We start from the raw sequence: 19,552 nt of genomic DNA, 5'->3' as shown, positions 1-19,552 counted from the left end.
ACCCCAGTATATTAAGTTCAGTGAGAAAATTGAAAACTTTTAAAGTTCTGTGAAAATAGGGGAGATAATAAAATTTAGTAATGAAATTTGTAATTTATCCATAAATATTTAGTTTAAATAACTATGTCCCTTTTCCTGTCAATAATAAATCCTTAAATATCTCAAACTCAAATCCTCTCCCGTCCATTTTTAACCACACCCCCCTTTTTCAAGGTCTCTTTCTTTTCTGTTGCCCCTTCCTCAATATATATACCCAAGTAGCAATCCCTTAGATTTTGCCTTGTTCTAGAAATAAATTCGGATTAGGGTTTTCAAACCAATAAAAAAGAAGAAAGAAGTTTACATTTTGGCGTATAGAGCATATTTAGGGTTTACAGAAAGAAAGAGAGAGGTATGGGACGTGTTAAGCTGGAGATTAAGAGAATAGAAAACAACACCAATCGTCAGGTCACCTTTTCCAAGCGTAGGAATGGGTTGATTAAAAAGGCTTATGAACTTTCCATCCTTTGTGATATTGACATTGCTCTTATCATGTTCTCTCCTTCTGGTCGGATTAGCCATTTTTCTGGCAGAAGAAGGTTTCATTCATTCCCCATGCATTTCCATTTTTTATTTCTTCATTAACCCTTTTATCATTTCCTTATGTATTTAAAAATTATATTTTTATATTCATATTCAAATATGAATCTTTGATGAGTCAAGTTACGAGTTTTTTCAATTATATGATTTCAGATGTGTCTCTTTGAAAATGTTTTTTTATTTAATATAAACACAGTAAACATTAATTATGTGTTTATGTATTTAAAAATTATATTTTTATATTCATATTCAAATATGAATCTTTGATGAGTCAAGTTACGAGTTTTTTCAATTATATGATTTCAGATGTGTCTCTTTGAAAATGTTTTTTTATTTAATATAAACACAGTAAACATTAATTATGTGTAGAAAACAATCCAAGTCTACGAAAAGCTGCGTGCATGCATGCATGAAAGAATCATGCATGATATAGCTTTTGTTTTCACCAACTTTTAACTGTTAAAGGAACTTCTGTTACTTTAACTCGAAGATACTTATAGACTTTAAGTAAATGTTTGATATGTGTTTAATCTTTTTCTATGAAAAAAACAGGATCGAGGATGTCTTTATGCGTTACATTAATCTCCCCGATCGAGAAAGAGAACAGTAATTCTCTTCACCATTTTATAGTGTTCAATGTTATTTTCAACCTAATATATACTTCATTTCACATGTTGATTTGGTAATATCTCTATTAATTTATCCGCTGCAGTGCTCTGATTTTCCCTGAACAAATCAGGCATCCGTATGTCCTTATAAACCCTTTTTTCTGTATTGTTTTAATTTCTCCTTAAGACTTGAAATTCATATTCTAAAGCTAATGTTCTTTATTCATGTTTTTTTATTATTGCAGTGATATCCAAAATAAAGAGGTAAGGAAAATGAGTCATTGATAGGATAATGATATTTTCCATGAAAATGAAATTATATGGAATCTGAGTTCATGAAATTCTGTATTTTTGCAGTATTTGCTTAGGATTCTCCAGCAGCTAAGAAGTGAAAATGATATTGCTCTTCAACTTGCCAAGTTTGTCTTCCTTTTTCTCTCTATATTTTGGTATAATTTTCAATTTTTTCCATTTTAAAATATATTTAAATATATTAGCTAATGGGGAAATGGTTTTTTCCCCCATGTATTTTTACCCAAAGCAGTCCAACAGCTTTTAACTCTGATTTTAAGGTATCATAAACATTCTGTATTTTCTTCTACGTTATTTATTTTTATTTTTATATTTGTATTTGTTATTAATGTCTTTCTCACAGGAAATCCAGCAAGAAATTGTAAGATTACAACAACAACTTCAAATGGCCGAGGAACAACTAAGGTAAATATATTAGGATAAAGTATACAAATGGTCCTCGACTATATGATACTGTTTTATTGAGTCATTTGGCTATTAAAAGTTTCAAAATGGTCCCTCGACTATAGGGAGTTGCTTTGTTGAGTCCCTCGACTATTAAAAGTTACAAAATGGTTACCTGACTATTCATTATGTTCCAAACTCATCTTTTTCCGTTAAAAAATTAGCGGTTGTGTGAGTTGGATGTTAACGTGCTGATTGAGATATGATAGTTGTTTAAGATTATGAGATCAGATTTATCATATCTTAGTCAGAAGGTTAATGTCCAACTCAGACTTCTATCACTTTTTTAACGGAAAATGATGAGTCTGAAACATAATGAATAGTAGTGATCTTTTGTAGCTTTTAATAGTCGATGGACTCAATAAAGCAACTCCCTATAGTGGGGGACTATTTCATAACTTTTAATAGTCGAGGACTCAATAAAGCAACTCCCTATAATGGAGGACCCTTTATAACTTTTAATAGTGATGGGACTCAATAAAGCAACACCCTATAGTCGGGGGACCATTTGTGTATTTTAGCCAATATATTAAGATTTGCGAATAAAATTAAAATGGAACAATTTTTTCAAGTTTGGGCTAATTAACTTATTGATTCTTTAAATACAGGGCGTATGAACCTGATCCTTTTAGGTTCACATCCATGGCGGAGCTTGAATCTTGTGAGAAACATCTTGTGGAAACATTAGCAAATGTTGTGCAACGAAAGGTCGGAATTGTTGTTGTTATAACATAATTTCCATTTTTCTTTTTACATGAAATTTCCATACCTTTGGTTCACAGGAATACATATTGAGCAACCACTTTATCTTCATATGATCCATCTCCTATACAGGTAGTTTTGGTAACTTAACATGGAAGCATTGATTTGCAATATTTTAGCCCCCAGCTAATTTTGTTATTGTCAATGGAAAAAAAAAGGTAGGAATTTTTTTATCTTTCATGTTGGATTTTTCTTAGCAGCAAGGATTACCATCCTCTTTCGAGAACGAGGTCGTCAATTGGCAGCTCCCTGATAATGGCCAAAACCAATCCCAGATCTTCGATGCTTCGGCATCTTTAAATTCTCTCAGGGATCTTTCATCGGCTGTGTACGATCCATTGTTGCAAGGAAGCATGTCAAATGTGGATCCACACAACATGGGAGGAGATCAATGCCACGTCTCGAACCCGAATGCCGAAAATTTCCCACCGTGGCCTCAGTCTTTTGCTTCTGCACGGATTCAGTCCAATTCTATGCCACCAAACTTATATTCCCATGTTCAGGTTCAGTATTCATTATTTTACGAATTCGGTCATTCACAATAATCTTGATTACATCTGAAAACCGACGATCGATAAAGTTCGTAACCGTAATTTGTTAGCAGCATGGAATGGTGGGGCATCAGGAGCTGGCAGAAATGGTAGCAAATGAACAGCAAATGGAAATTCCAGGGAACTATAATTCACATGGTCAGATGGCAGATAACGAAGGATCAAACTATGAGAACAGAGTTCAAGAACAACACAATGGGCAATGACCATGCATGCATGCCCTTCTCACACTGCTATATAACAACTTCAATTTCCTGTTGTAATATTCCGAAACCCTAGGCCATGCTTCCTTGGGATACAAGCATGCATCCTAGTAAATGTACCATGGGAAACACCATTTTTTCTTTCTTTTTTGGCATCTACTTTTCATATTACGAGATCTAGATGCATAATTGAAAAAAAATTATCCATTAATGATTTATATAGAATCACTATTTGAAAAAAATACTAAAAATATCTATAAAAATCAAATTAATTGAATTTTGTATTTTTATATTAATATGAGGTAAATATAAGACATTATCTATTTAAAGATGACTCTCAACCATTTGACATTGAACGCTCACATCCTTGGCATTCATGATGCTCAAACTTAGAATCTCAGAAAATAACAACAATTCTTTTACTACTGATGTCACTCGATAAATTTTGTGATTTAAACTGACATAATTGAATCAACCTAAAATCAGTTGGCTTTGAAATTCAAAAATCATTAATAAACAAACAGATATTGCAATTGAAAAAATAACTATATTATTTAAAATTGAGTTAAATTAATCCAGGACATTATTTTTGTTAGTTTTTTTCCTATTTAAACCACGGACCTCCTCCATATAATGAAGAGTGATATTATGGAAGGGCACACAGGAGGATAACTTGATCAGCAAGGTGACTCTACGTAGGGTACCATCAACAATCAGATCAACAACAACCACACAAGAAAACACGTGTTTAAAAGTTGTCAAGAACGTTAAAGGATTTTATATGTTTCTGACACAGGTGTTTAGGAGTATTGATGTCGGTGGTAAGCTTTAAAATGTATATATTTATAAATCGCTAACTGAATAAAAAATAGGTTTGATTCATTTTATTATTTTTGTTATAATACAAGATAAGTATAATATGTTGTAAAACATGAGTCAAAATTAATTATTAGTCCAGTGTTAAGAACTCACTCAAATATCTCATGAGATCCAAGTTTAATTCCCTACATCTCATGAGACCCAAGTTTAATTCCCTCCATTTATTATTTTTTCAATTTGTTTTCTCTGTCATATAGTCAAATTATTAAATTGAATTAACATTATAACTAAATTGATAGCATTTATAGATATTGAGGATCAAATATGTAATTATATCAATTTTATTAACTGTCATGTCAGCATTTCTATTAAATGTTAACAACAAGTGGCTTGATTGAATGTATGTAAATAATTAGATGACTTGATCAACAAAATTTAAAAAATGAGAGTTAAAATGAAAAAAGACAATAATTAGGTGTAAGTGGTATAATCTGTAAAAAATATTATAGAAAATAATTTAATTAATATTTTATTTTAAATAATTTACATTTAGATTTTTAACTAATTTATAATTATATGTTGAGTATTTTACAATTTTAAATTTTTATAAATTAAATTAATGGTGCTCGTCGAGTATTGTATAATTTTATATTATTAATTAAATTAGTTAAAATTTTATATTATTTGTAGATAAATTTAAATCTGAAACTATAAATTCAAATTTATAAAAAAAATATTGATATCCAACTTAATATTATCCTTAAATATAAAAATTCAATTATTCATTTTATTTTACATATTAAACCAAAATTTATATTACATATATAAAAAATATCTAACATAATTATTATCTTATTTAAAGTAAATTTTATATTAATTTTGTTATGTATAAGTTAAATTTTATAGTTTAATTCGATCAATATATATACATGTGTGTTTTTATACTATAAATCTTTGATTTTAATTTAAAGTTATATAAAAATAATATAATTATGTTACAGTAACTTGAAATAATTAGATTAAAAAATATAACTTAAATATATAAATTATTCATAATATATAAATTAATAATAATTTTTAACTTGATAAATTTAACAACTATCATTAATAAGAATCAAAAATTAAATATTTTAAAAATAAAAAATATAAAAATCAAATTAAATATTAAAACTAAAATTTCAATTTAGACTTCATATATAGCAACTAATAAAAGAATTTAGCTCTTTCAGGGGAAAAAAAGAATTTAGGGTATTTAAACTACTATTTTTGTTCTATTATGGTATTTAATTTTTTTTTTCAAAATCATACATAACATTTAGTTTATATTTCATTTTAGTACATTACCATAAAAAATTTAACAGTGATGTTGACATGTCACTATAAGATAATACTGCATCATATTGAAAATAAAAAAATGTCACATCAGTTTTTTAAATTTTTTAACTACGAATACTAAATTAAAACTTAAACTAAACATTAAACATGATTTTTTAAAATATAGTTGAATAAATCAACTCTAAAAATAAAAATAAGAGATTAATACTAAACATGTAGTTACCCAAAATTTAACATGATAATGGAATAGGGCATCAGTCCCACACTTCTTCCTCTGGCATCCGTTTCAAAGTGACCCCATGTGACCACCGACAACAGCCAGCTGCAATCAATCACGACCCGTGTTCTATCCTCTACGGTCACTATCTCCACATTCTCTTCCACTCCACCAATAATAGATCGCCACATCACCACTCCAACCTCATCTTTTCACAATACCACCCTTAATCCCCATCAAAATTATCAGATCACCAACAACTCCTTGACGTGGCATCCAAAACCAGCAACTTACACATCTAGTCAAAACTCACACGAACGTACTCCCTCAGCATAGCGTAATAATTTTTTTTTTCAATTTCCCACTTTTATATAAGGGTAAAGTATAGTAATGGTCACTGAACTTTTCTGATGCTTGCATTTAGCTCCTCAAACTTTTAAAACTTACGATACAATCCTCTAACATTTAGTTTGTTTGTAATATGGTCCCCGACGTAACCGACTGTTTGACGTTCGTTACACAGCCATTAGAAGATGATGATTTGGCAGTGAGATCACCTTTTACAACTATGAAAATTAGGATAAATTATATAATTGGTCACTAAATTTGTCAGGCGCTTGCATTTAGGTCCATCAACTTTTAAAACTTACAACACATTCCTCAATTTAATTCTAAACCTCAAATTCCTTTTCAATCTCGAATTTTCTTTTTCGCTTCTCTCTTCTAATTTCCTTAACAACTTTTTAGTCGATGATGCATGGGAAATTATAATCTAACTTTGAATTCTATGGAGGTGTTGACTTGAATAAGGGTCAATTGAGAGAATATTCGACCAAGGGGCTATCGATACCATAAACTATTCAAGGCGTAATGTTAGATACATATCATCTCAGGTGGAGCATTGATGTTTGATTAAATGTTTGTGAGAAAAAATAGGGTTAGAAATGCAGAGTTGACAAATACTACTAAGATGAACTAAGTATCATTGTCGAAAGTCACCAACAAAGCTGAAATTATTTTGTATAAATGACATATAATAATTTCTTCGTTTAATCCTTGTGTTAAAGATTTTCCAACGGATGATCAAATATAATGAAATCCCAAACATCACCTTCACCTCTTTGTCTCTTTCGCTCGCATGCACTCTCGTTTGATTTTTGTTCTTCAGTTTTCAGCCATGTAAAATTGTAAATCCAAGCAGTGCTCTGTCTTTCAGCTTTTTATTTACAAAGAAAAAATAAAGGAAGAATTGCTGAAACACAACACTGATTACATTTATTTCTTAGTCTCTCTCTTCACTTGCAAGAAGGTGTTTATTTTCTCTTTTGGGCTCTCCGGAAGTAAGCTTTTCCTCTTTCACTTGTATTATGATGGACTGAATATCTTTCATAAGGTGTACTAAAAGTTTTGATTAAGAAGAAATAAATAAAATTAGATGGTTTTGGTTCAAAACTAACATTGAATATTAATATCCTTGACATGCAGTCAAATAGTAAATTAATGTTCAAATTCCAAACACTTCAATTACATTTTGAACCCTAAATTCCAAAATACTTAAATATATAAACCCTAAATTGAAGTATTTTAGAATTTAAGGTTCAGAATGTAATTGAATTATTTTGGAATTTGGGATTTAGAATTAAATTGAGGATTGTGTTGTAAGTTTTAAAAGTTGAGAGACCTAAATACAACGCCTGAAAAGTTCAGTGACCATTTATATAATTACCCTAATTTTCATAGCTGCAAGTGGTGATCATATTGCTACGTCATCTTCTTCTAACGGCAGTGTAATGGCGTCAAATGGACGGTTACGTCGGGACCATATTGCAAAGAACTAAATGTTGGATGACTATATTGCAAGTTTAAAAAGTTTTGAGATCTAAATGCAATATTAAACAAAGTTCAGTGACTATTACTATACTTTATACTTTCTTTAATTTCCTTTATATCACACTCATTTGATCATCATTTCGCTGCCTCTACAGTCTTTTTATTTGTGCATTTCTTCAATACATTTTTCAAGAAAAACCCAGCAAGAAAATGGCCAAAGTTTTGTTGTTCGTTGCACTATGTGTGCTTCCAGCTTTGGTCAGTGCTACTCGCATGGTGAAGGACCCATTGATGTTCAAGGGCATGTGTACTGTGACCGTTGCCGTGCTGGTTTTGAAACCCCAAGAGTCAATTCGTACCTGGTACCTTTTCATTTCTCTTCTACTTTTGTGTGTTTATGTTGGATCTGGTGGCTTAGCTTCTGAGCTGATAGAAGTGTGTAGTAGTTTCAGGTTTTGAAGTTACTTTGAGTTGAAGAGAACCTAAGGGTACGTGGAACTGGTGGTCAATTTTAGTCTTTTTTTTCCTTTTCACTACTGAAAATCACAAAGTACGAATCTTGCAAATCAATAGGCTGTTCAAAGGTGTACATTTTAATGAAAAGCTGAGAATTTTATGTTTTTTAAGATGATGGGTTTGCTCCCAAAAATGTAGTTCTTGGATATGGAAGAGGATGTGGCTGTTGGTGTTGTTAAGAACTGAGTTTCCCCATTATTTTTGCATAAAAAAATTGTCCTTTGCTTCATGTTAGTGTTTTGGTTCTGAATATTGATTTTCTGGTATCATATGCTTTTGCAGATGCCAAGGTTAAGGTGGTATGCTACGACAGGAAGACCAACCAAGTTGTCTACGAGAGGGAGGGATACACCGATAAAGCCGGAAAATACGAGATCCCTGTTCATGAGGATCACTTGGATCAGATCTGTGATGCAGTTCTAGTGAAGAGCTCCCAGCTTGACTGTGCCACAGTGACCCCAGGTCGTGAACGTGCCACCGTGATCTTGACCAACGACAATGGCATTGCATCCACCACTCGCTATGCCAATGCCATGGGCTTCATGGCTGATGAGCCTGAAGCTGGCTGTGCTGAGATCATGAAGATGTACCAGGAAGATGAGGAAGATGTTTAGAGTGTGGTTTGGGGTTTTTATTTGCCTATGAAATATGTTGTCTGCTATTGTTATGTGTATTTCTTGGTTTACTTCTACATTTAGAGGGGGCTTAAAATAGCTTATTCCTTTGAATGTTATGGTTTCTGTCTGAGAAGTATTTTTTTGAGTAATTGCTGTTCTTTTCACCTGATGAATCTACCAAGACAATACAAAACGAAACTTCTACTCATAACTTGTAAGTAAAGATGGATTTAAAAGTTCTGTTTATTGGATACGGTAGATATGATCTGTATCATAGAACAACTTGAATCTCTGATTCTCTGTCTCCAATGCTCAACAAATAAGACCCTTCTTGTATTGCCATCAAACCATCTTCATTGGCTGAGCTAAGATGCTCACATGGCCTCAACTCAAATTCAATATCGGCACTTTCACCTGCATTCAGATTAACACTCTGGAATGCTACTAATTGTTTCACTGGCCTCCCATTACTTGCTTTTTCCGGCCTCACAAATAGCAATAGGGGATGCTTTCCCGCCATGATGCCATCGTTTTGAACTCTAAGCGTGACAGGGTACTTCATCTTGTCACAAACTTCTGTTCCCATCTCTGAAACTAGCATGTATCTGAGAGGATTTGAGTTCTCAACTATCTGAGAACTTGACTGATTGTTTAAATAGACCTTGTTTTGTGTCATAGGGAGAAACTGGTAAATATAGTTTGAGTAGCTCAGACCATAACCAAATTCAAAAACCTTGGGTCCTTGGTAGAATCTATAGGTGCGACCGGGATAGCTGGAAGATGGTTCGGGACGCATTCTCATGTCTGTCATTGGTATTTTAACGTAATTTTGCGGATACCAAGTAACTGGTAACCTCCCTCCTGCATATAAACAGGAAGCTTGCAACTTAAGTATGCCTTTTGTTTAGACTACAACACAAGACAGATAAACGATAACTCACCAGGGTTGTGATCACCAAATATAATTTCTGCAAGTGCACGACCTCCGACTTCACCTGGATAACCGGCCCATAGAATGCCTCCGATGCGTTTATCGTTTTTGGCAAACGATATGTCAATCGGACCTCCTGATAGAAGCACCAAAATGACTGGAATCTTAGCAACTCTTGCAATGGTGGATATCAGGTTTTGTTGCTTTGGTGGAAGAACCAAGTCAACACGATCGTGATCTTCTCTCTCTTGGGTTTGATCCAATCCCATTACTAACACCACATGATCTGTTCCCTTTGCCATATTCACTGCTTGAGCAGTGAAAGCAGAAGAACAGTTGACTGCATCACAACCTTGGTGATACCTGATGTCTTTAACATAGTTTTTCAATCCTTGCAATGGCGTAATGGGTTTGCAAGGAGGGCCTGCATAGTTTCCAATGAGAGTTTTTGCAGAATCAGCATTAGGGCCTATTACTGAAAGGGAAGTAGTTTTGGTTTTCGAAAGTGGAAGGAGCTTGTCAGTGTTTTTCAGAAGAACAATGCCATTCCGAGCAGCTTCAAGGGCAAGATTCCGATGCTCGTGAGAACAAACCTGATCCGAATGTATGTTACCGAAAGGCTGTCTTACTGGATTACCGTTGAAAAACCCGAGCCTCATTCTGACAGAGAAAAGGTTATGAAGGGCTCTATCTATTTCAGATACAGGCAATTTTCTCTTTTCAACAGCTGATTTGGTGTATTTCTTCAAATAGGTACCACAGTTGACATCCATTCCTGTGAAATTCCACAATCAAAAGTTAATAACGATGATATTGGCATCCGTCAACATAAAAAATGATAATTGAGGCGAAGAAAAGTTCAAAATACCGGCTTTAAGAACATCTGCTACAGCATCCTCTGGCAGTTTAGCATATCCTTGATCTTCATGAATGATGGAGACAGCATCACAGTCAGAGGTGATGTACCTGATTATATTTTAACCAAGATAATCATAAAAATAATCTTTCTGGAAATGTTATGGCTGAAACGGAAAGAGCCTAATCATATTACCCATTGAAACCCCACTGGCCTCGGGCTGTTTTCGACAACAGATCATAATCAGCACAGTTGGGGACTCCATTAACACGATTGTAAGCGCACATTATCCCACTGGCATTCCCTTGTTGAATGCAACTCTTGAATGGTGGCTGATATGTATCTGCTAAATCCTGTAAACTAACCTGAAATCCAAAGAAATGGCCAAATGGGGTCTTTCAAATAATCAAAAAGCAATCAAATAAACAAACAAAGTTTGAAACTTACTTTTGCATTGAATACATATCTTGTCATTCCTCTCCAGTTATCTAAATCATAAGCTGTAAAATGCTTACAACAAGCAGAAGCTTGAAGATGTTCACCAAGTTTCCCACCTTCAAAAGAATCCCCTTGTAATCCTCTCACAAATGACACTGCATATTTCCCAGTAACCATAGGATCCTCACCAGGTGTTTCTTGCCCTCTCCCCCACCTCGGGTCCCTATATATATTGATATTTGGTGCCCAAAATGTCATCCCTTTTGCTTGTCCAACGTTGTAAATTGCTCTGGCTTCTATTCCAACCGCCTAAAGACAATCATCAAAAGATGAAAAATGGTTCTCGTGGACCTTTAGTCGAACATAGAACATGCAGTACTTTAAAGGACTTGCCTGGCCAATGCGATACCAGAGGTGAGCATCGAAGGTTGCAGCGGTGAGAATGACTTGAGGGAAACTAGTGGCTGATCGAATTGTTCCGTTGAAACGAATGCCTTGCGTGACCCTCAAAGAATAGGCTACTCCATGTAAAGCTTCGGACCACCATTGATAGTCCGGAATGCCGAGTCTTGGAATAGCCGGAGCTGAGTTAACGAGTTGGGATATTTTTTCATCTAATGTGAGCCTGGAAACCAGATCTTGAACGCGTTGGGTGATGGGGAGTGTGGTTCTGCAGAAAGGGTAGGAATTGGTTCGTGGGTCGGATGAGTCGCAGGAGAAGGGAGGTTGAGTCGACTCGGATGCGATGAGTAGCAATGAAGTGACGTGAATGAGATGAAGTAGAGACGGAGTTCGGAGCTTCATGTCGGTGACTGAATCGTGTGAGCACTGAGCAGAACGGGCATGAGTGAAAAGATAAGGAAAGTGTTCTGTGGGAGCTTTGGTGCATGCATTGTCTTATTAATTATAGGACCACTGTCACAGTGAATGGTCTGGACTCAACCTTGCTTGCTTACTCTGCTAAAAGATAATATTGCAACTCGTCTGTTTGAGACCGGTTTTGTCCGGGATTTTTAGTGTTTTTATTTTTATTATTATAATTATTAAATATTAGATATTTATTTTATTTTATTTTTTTAGGTCATTATAAAGATTCAATTTGGGTTTAAGTCCAAACCATGTTACAAGACCCAAAATACAGCAAGTCTAGCAGGCCACGCCTATAAACCTAACCATCATCAATTGACTTTATGTGACGTGTCAACAACCGAGCCCATGAGCCAACTGTTCAACTCGTGCAATCGTCTGGGATTGTACCTGCAACAAAAAATAACAAAAATGGATTTTCTCTCAGCCATGTATAGAGGCCAGCAAGGCATGCAGTTATGGACGGTTTTTGGGATATTTTTAATTATCAAGAAAACCGTGGGGGATTAGTCATCAGCAGTTAACCAGAAAAGAGGGGAGCACGAAAAAACCTCCTCTATCTGTTTTTGACAGGGAGAGATTCATTAAATGGGGAAAACAATTGTAACAGGGGGATAGAAACAGTGTAATAGGTTCTTTTCTCCTCATATTCGAGAAAGGACAGAGAAAACAACTTTTTTTCTTATTTCTTTTACAAAGAAGAGCAAACAAGGAGGAGAAAAACAGTGAGTGCACGGAGGGACTTCTGCTACGGTATTCGAAAAGAAAAGCCATTTTGGATTTTCATTCAGGAACCACTAAAAAAACCATTGTAGCAGAAAAAGAGAACATATCAAAAAAATTTGTAAATGTCTTTCGACAACCAATTTCAAAGGAATAAAGGAAAGCATTTTTTTTATTTCACTCTGGCAGTAGAAGTAAATATCACTCATTCACATAGGCAATAGCAATTTCTTGAGGTATATTCATTCTAAGTTCATTTTTGATTTACAGTGTAGTGTGTGTGTTCTATTTTGAAATAAGCATAATAAAAGAAGGGAGTTTTGAAGTAAAAACAGAAATGAATAGTTGGTTTTATACCTTATTTCGGTTAGATTTCACCGAAGAGGAATGATCCCAAGCCTTCGTCGGGAGTGGAAACTTATGTTAGACACGAGTAGTGAAAGGGTCGAGGCGTTTAGGGACCGGGGTTAGTATTTGTAAATCAGATAAGTCCGAGGAAAAAAACAAGAAATGAAATAGAAAGAGAGATAAGGACACGCTTACCTAAGAGATGAGTCTTGTCTTAGTTCGTCGGAGATAGAAGTAAATAAAGGGTCGAAGGTCATTCCCGGTGTTTAAGGGTCGATTTAGCAAGCTTTAGCCTCGAGTTTATGGTCTAGAGGGGAAACCGAGGTGTGGAGGTTGGTTTAGGATTAGTTTTCTCCAGCCATTGTTGAGCGGTGGCCGATGATAGTGTTAGATTTGCGAGGAACCACGTTTCAGAGAAAGAGAGAAGGCTATGAGTGATCATCGGTGAAAGGCGACCAAGCGTCAGCCAGAGGGCCTTTTTGAGTGGGCTGTGTTGTTAATAGTGGCAATTAGAGCTCTGGTTTGGCAAAAGTTTCAGTGATGGAGGCTAGGGTAAGGGGTTTCAAACTGATAAAAGAAAGGGAAAATGATGAGAAAGTTGACTATGGGAGAGTGATATTAGATTTAGGTTTTTTAGTTCAAATTTAAAGAGGTTAATTAAACCCTAAAAAAGGGTAGCATTTTGGATATTTTGGTTAACCTGTGTTTTGTGAGTAGGATAATGACAGGTGAGGTTCATCAGTTTTAAACTTGCTACGTTTTAGTCCTCAAATTGAGTCTTTTATGTTTTTAATTTGGTCTTTGTATTTTATGCACTTTTAATGTTAGTCCTAAATGTTAATTTATTTAATTACTGTAATTTAGACATTAGAACTCTAAATTTTTGCATGTTACTTTTTAGTCTCGAGTATGGTTAGGGTTTATTTTGACGTTAGTCCTTTATAATGGTATTTTGTTTTGTTTCAGTTTCATTATTATTTATAGTATAATACTTGTTTTCGTATATTTGTTATTATTTAGATAATTGCATAATATTTTCAGTTAATTCATGTATGATACCCTCACATGCATAACTTGACTTAAAAATACATAATCAGATTAAGGGTAATACCCTTTTAATTTAAGACTGTTTTAAGGGGCTTGTCTTAACTTATTAGAAAGCCACTCTTGATGATTTTAAATTAAACGTGTATCCCATTAATAACACCAAAAAAATTCTTCACTTAAAATTTGGGAACGAAATAAAAAGAAATGTTCGGTTATTTAAATTTTTCGAGAAAAGATTGTTAGAACTTATCTAAGATCTAGTCTCAATATTTTTAAATAACTGCATATTCTTTATCTTTATAAAAGGCTTGGTAATTTTTATTTAATCTATTGTGGTGCTTTTGAATATTATAATTCAGTATGAAATTTGCATCTTTGTTGTGTTATGGGATTATAAATCAAATGAAAGTCGAATTTGTAAATTTCATTGCAAAGACATTAATTAATCGATTAGGTACCGATTTAAGGCGTTGTAGAGGTGCTAATCCTTCCCCACACGTAATCGACTCCAGAACTCATTTTCTTGTAACGCAGACCTAGACTTGTCATTTTAATTAAAATTAATTTTTATTTAAAATGGCAAAACATTTATGGGTGCCTAATCACACCCTAATCAAATATTAGTGGCGACTCCTCGTATCGTATGTTTTTTTATCGTAAAGAGAATCCCAAATTTTTTCGAAACAAGAGGTTTTTAAATCACATTACTTTTTAATTAAAAATTAATCAAATTAAGAGGTAAATTAAAAATGGTGTGGTTTTCAAAATCTCACATTAAGAAAAAAAATCGTTTCGACAGCTTGGCGACTATGTTCCCTCGAAATTGAACTCGATCCTAAAAGCCTGTGATGGGCCAAGATTGAGGGTTCGACAGCTCAAGGGGGCACCGAAAAGGATAATTCGATAACCTTTTACTTTAGAGCTGAACCCATCATATAGTGAACCTAAAACCTAGGTAAAATCTAACCCGAACCTTAAGAATCCCGTGAGGAGGGTACACAAGAAAAAGCTTTTTGAGTCATTTAATTTCTCTTTTTGAATAAATGTATGCGAACTAGAGATCATGCAGTTAGGTTTATTTTTCAAACCAGCATGCGAATTAGATATCATGCGGTTAGGATTTTTTGTGAATGATAAAGCATGTGAGTAGATATCATGTTGGGTAGGATCTACTAAAGCATGATTGAGTAGCCAACATGTGAGGGTAGATATTATTTAATGATTACGGTACTTATTATCTTGTTATTTATCTTATGTGTACTAACCCCTTTTGGTTTTATGTCTATTTTATTTTGGATTTATTGCATTTGCATCTTTATGTCATCCAAAGGTGTTAATTCATAAGTGATTAACTAATAATAATGTTGGTCATAATGAGATAAGAAATTCTTAACCATGTAGTCAAAATCAGGAGATCTAAAGATGTTCAAACGATCCATGAAGAATGACATCCAATGAATGGAGAAATCTGAAGTTGATTAAAGACTTTCTTTAAAGGCGCAAAGATAGAGATGCTCCCTTATGAGATAGATACAGTCATACCAAAGACGAGAAGACCTTTCATAAAGACATGAAGAACACTTCGTATTTGAAGTAAAAATGGAGATCTCAAGATTCAATTTAAGGACATCCAACATCATCAAAGGTTATAAAATACGTTGACAACTTTGAGTTCAATGTTAGATTCCATGAAGAGTACGACTCAAGGAAATGAAGAAATGAAGAATCACAATTGTATTTTGACTACATGGTGTAATGAAATCTTATTGTCTAAATGAAGGTTGTTCCATGGTGGTCACTTTTGGAATTAACACCTTTTGCATTTGCATTTGGCATCCACATTTATATTCGCACTACTTTAATTTAAGCATTTTTACATGCATCAATCATGAAAACATGAGGACAGAAGCTCTGAAAGCAAATTGAAGTTACCGGGGTGTGTTTCTGGAAAGATAGAAAGCAATGAATGAGATATTAGCACGTGTTAGTAAGATCGAAAGAATCCAAGAATAACTTGTAAATACTCAACAAGAAATGAATGATAAAGCGAGGAAGTTCCAAGATGAATCCAGAGAACAGATATACAAGTTGATGAGCATGATGGTTACAATGATATATGAGGAGAAATCGTTAGAGAACCCTTTTATCCAAGAAAAAAATGAAGATTTCGAGTAAACATCATAATGTTAATTGTGCAACCAATACGATGATAGCAAATGATCAAGAACCTGTTGGGGAGTTTGGTAATCCAAGTCAATTCCAAGGATTGAGTACGACTCCAGAAAATGTGACAGAGATCATGCTAGGAAAAGAGAAAGCTAATGAGGTGAAATGTAACGCCCAGAGCCCCTACAGTTGTAAAAGAAAAGAAGCAGTTATTCGCTTGAGCCGACCAAAGAAAGTCCCATGATCGAAAAATACTTTGAAAGTGTTCCAAACTTATATCTCGAATTTATATCCCCATTTGATTAAAGGTCAATACCTCATACCGAGGCCAGTGAAAGTACAACCAAGCCCTTATGCCCACAGTTATGATCAAGATAGTGTTTGTGATTTCCACTTGGGGGCATCGGGGTATTCTACAAGGAATTGTAGGTTGTTGTTAAATGATATAGAGATGCTTATGAAAAATGGGGTGTGGACACAAGAATTGGTGGAACAGTGGATGACGAACTCGATTGGGGCATCAAAGCATAGTATGTAGCATCTATTTGGGTCAAATGTCGCTACATTAGATGAATAATAGGGCATCCTAATTAGAAAAAGATCATTTCATTCCATCATGAAACTTTATTCCATTTGTAACATCGTATTTGAATTTGTTTTTCATTCTTTCCTCGGTTTTTTTGTAAGGATATTTAAATGAATTTATGCTACTTTAAAGATGGTGAGCATTGAATTAAATTTGCAGACTTGAAATTCTTTGAATATCAACTGAATTAAAAACTCTTTAAATGATCGGAATTATAAGTCTTTGACAAAGTGACATGATTAAAAACTGATAAAACAAGGACTCTGGACCTTACCCCTAGAAGATATGTTCAAAAACCATACCCTTCTCTTGCAGGGACCAATATAGCCTTCTCCTCTCATAAGAGAATGAACAAGAGGCTTGGTATTCAGGTATACGTAAGAGCGGACATCATAGGGCATCTTTTGTGCATGATATTACAAAACTGAATAGATCACACTTTTGTTGGTGACGTTAAATGATGATTATGATTTTTACAGATGGAATAGTTGAGTATGTGAATCTAGTTTAGGTTAATTGCTTGGAAATTTAACTCTAAGGATGAGATTTTCTTGACTTTCAACAATACCTAGACTATAACAGGTTCTTCTTGACAAGTTTAAGAAATTGGATCTGTATACCTAGATTATAATATTATATGTATACAATAAAGCTTGAGTTGTCCCTTTAGAGCAATTGGTTAAACGCCATGGCTTTATGGATAAGATTCAGCTAGCCTGATAAAGGTGATTATAATATATATACAATAAAGCTTGAGTTGTCCCTCTAAAATAATTGGTTAAACGCCCCAGCTTTATGGATAAGATTCAACTAACCTGATAAAGACAAATTACAATAAAGCTAATTTCAACTAGCCAAACCATGACAAATTTTATAAATAAGGAGTTTCAGTAAAGATGGACTAAGGGAGTTAAGGAACACCTGTTATAGGCAATTTCACACGAGCACTCAGGAATTTTATTTTTAGATTGATATTTCTGTACTGACTTTGTTAGAGGAGTCTACGAAGCATGAATAAATGGAAGATTTTAGAGAACCGAAATAGAAGTGTTCTAGAAAGTCTAGTAACTGATTATGTTAGTTGTGCCATTTTGTATGCATCTGATTAAAATACCAAGCCAAGACATAAGGGTATGTTGCGATGTTCACAACAACCAAGAAAAAAATGACATTTGGTGGCCGAAACCTTAGAAAGTAGGAAGCCAACTTGAAGCCAACCCCTCAATTTTGACACTTGTCAAAGAGTTATAACTCTAAAAACATTAAAGAGATATTGATTCTCTTGATATTTTGTGAACTCATGTTTATAATTTGATTCAATTGTAAGTCTGAATTAAGGGGCAATGTTTTTTAAAATTCTTTCATTCTTTGATACCTAAAATAAGAGAAACGGGAAAAACATTTTCAAACAGAACATCCTCAAATGTGAAAGGTCCTTGAAGCTGGTGAGGATAATTCTACCTCTATTAAAGAAAGAATAAACGATGTCAGAATAATGAAGCATTCCACAATGTTGAAAGAAAATAGTCCAAGAGATTAGAAGGACTGAAGAAAGGAGCTTGTAACACTCCTTTGTGACATTGTCAGCAACCTATCAAGAAAATGATCACCTTATGTGAAAGGGGCACATATCCCAGTGCATATAAAAATGCAAGAGTGCAACCAATCAAGAATAAGATGATTTTCTTAATCCGAAAAGGACCTATATCCCAGCTCATAACAAAATGCAAGACATTTTGTTAGAATAATTGATCACTTCTTAAGTATCCGTGGCATCATGAAGAGAAGCCCTCAAGCTATTTCACAATACTATTATTTAGTGACACTAGAATGTGAGCATTCAAGGTTAAGAGATTTTGGCACGAAGAGAGCCATGAGTACCCACATTGGGGTATTACCAAAACCATACCTTGCGAGGATCATAAGATCCAAATCAGACAGTCATTGAGAATGAATCTTATAACTTGAAATATTGGGGCATTTTGAAGGACTATTTCAGCTAGAAGTAATGTGAGGCAGCTTTAAAAGCCCATGTTATCCTATGGAAATTTCATTGAATTGAACAAATAGTTCCAAAGGGATAGAAATGTATGAAGAATGAAAATGGTGAAACAGTGACAGTGGAGTTTATCATATATGATCATTTTGTACATCATACAGTTGTATTACTCTGGTGATTTCACATGCATTAATGTTGGCGAGTCGAAACATCCCACTTTAATTTTCATTGAGTTTTAGTATCCTTGTAATACCATACAAAAGCTCTGAACACTATGCAAAGAGCTTCTCTTGTTGAAAGATATGGGAAGAAGCCACAGGAAAATGAATGTGTTGTCAAATGTTTTACGAGCCTGTAAATATGGTGTTGAATCAATTTTGCGATCATGTGGTGTTTTCATTACCCAAGATGAAGGTTTTCTTCCACCCAAGGTTAAAAATGAGAAATGATGAAGATTTCTTTCCATGGAAGTGGTGATGGAATTTTAACAGCAAAAAACTAGTTGGATCAACTAAGGTTGAATGATGGGTTGTTATTAAACCTCTCGACATGATATGGTATAAACAAGCCTTATTTGATATTTGATTAGATGTGGTGACATGAAAAATTAGGGTAGATATTCTTGGTGTTGTGTTTCTAGAGTCAAATCAAAATAGGCGCAGCTCTCCCTTTGATCTTTGCGGAGTTTGGCATAGACATATACATAGTCTTCAAAACGGGGCAACAAGGTCGTATTTCCTATCATAGCAAGAACTCGAGAGAGAAAACATTTTCTCCGAAATGAAGATAGAAAGTAAA

General features: G+C 34.1%; 2 protein-coding genes and 1 pseudogene across 2 annotated transcripts; 2 read left to right on the top strand and 1 right to left on the bottom strand.

Moving 5' to 3' along the window:
* Window positions 1-337: 337 nt before the first annotated feature.
* On the top strand, window positions 338-3,632 carry LOC120203094 (agamous-like MADS-box protein AGL104). Its single transcript, XM_039203448.1, is given in 12 exon segments — window positions 338-578; window positions 1,132-1,185; window positions 1,292-1,324; window positions 1,433-1,451; window positions 1,545-1,606; window positions 1,732-1,759; window positions 1,843-1,904; window positions 2,552-2,651; window positions 2,726-2,746; window positions 2,748-2,777; window positions 2,906-3,208; window positions 3,310-3,632. Coding segments are annotated over 12 exon segments (1,050 nt in total). The 5' UTR covers window positions 338-393; the 3' UTR covers window positions 3,463-3,632.
* Window positions 3,633-7,810: 4,178 nt separating this feature from the next.
* On the top strand, window positions 7,811-8,904 carry LOC120203096 (annotated as a pseudogene).
* On the bottom strand, window positions 8,887-11,918 carry LOC120203095 (probable beta-D-xylosidase 7). Its single transcript, XM_039203449.1, has 6 exons — window positions 11,370-11,918; window positions 11,028-11,327; window positions 10,776-10,945; window positions 10,593-10,690; window positions 9,735-10,499; window positions 8,887-9,654 (listed from the first exon to the last, which is right to left on the bottom strand). Exons 1-6 carry the CDS (start codon window positions 11,820-11,822, stop codon window positions 9,065-9,067), a joined length of 2,376 nt encoding a protein of 791 aa, XP_039059380.1. The 5' UTR covers window positions 11,823-11,918; the 3' UTR covers window positions 8,887-9,064.
* Between the last annotated feature and the right edge of the window lie 7,634 nt (window positions 11,919-19,552).

This window comes from Hibiscus syriacus, unplaced genomic scaffold (assembly GCF_006381635.1).
Source record: "Hibiscus syriacus cultivar Baekdansim isolate YM2019G1 unplaced genomic scaffold, ASM638163v2 tig00009023_pilon, whole genome shotgun sequence".
NCBI lineage: Eukaryota > Viridiplantae > Streptophyta > Magnoliopsida > Malvales > Malvaceae > Hibiscus > Hibiscus syriacus.
Note: the sequence above shows the minus strand (reverse complement) of the source record. Positions and strands in the feature narration are given on the sequence as shown.

Bases quoted from the DNA above. Each gene is read 5' to 3' on its own strand.
- LOC120203095 (XM_039203449.1), bottom strand. From the start codon at position 11,822: ATGAAGCTCCGAACTCCGTCTCTACTTCATCTCATTCACGTCACTTCA. The intron at 10,691-10,775 runs GTAATATGATTA...AAATATAATCAG, and splicing joins GGCCAGTGGGGTTTCAATGG to GTACATCACCTCTGACTGTG. The intron at 9,655-9,734 runs GTGAGTTATCGT...GTTTATATGCAG, and splicing joins ATTTGGTGATCACAACCCTG to GAGGGAGGTTACCAGTTACT.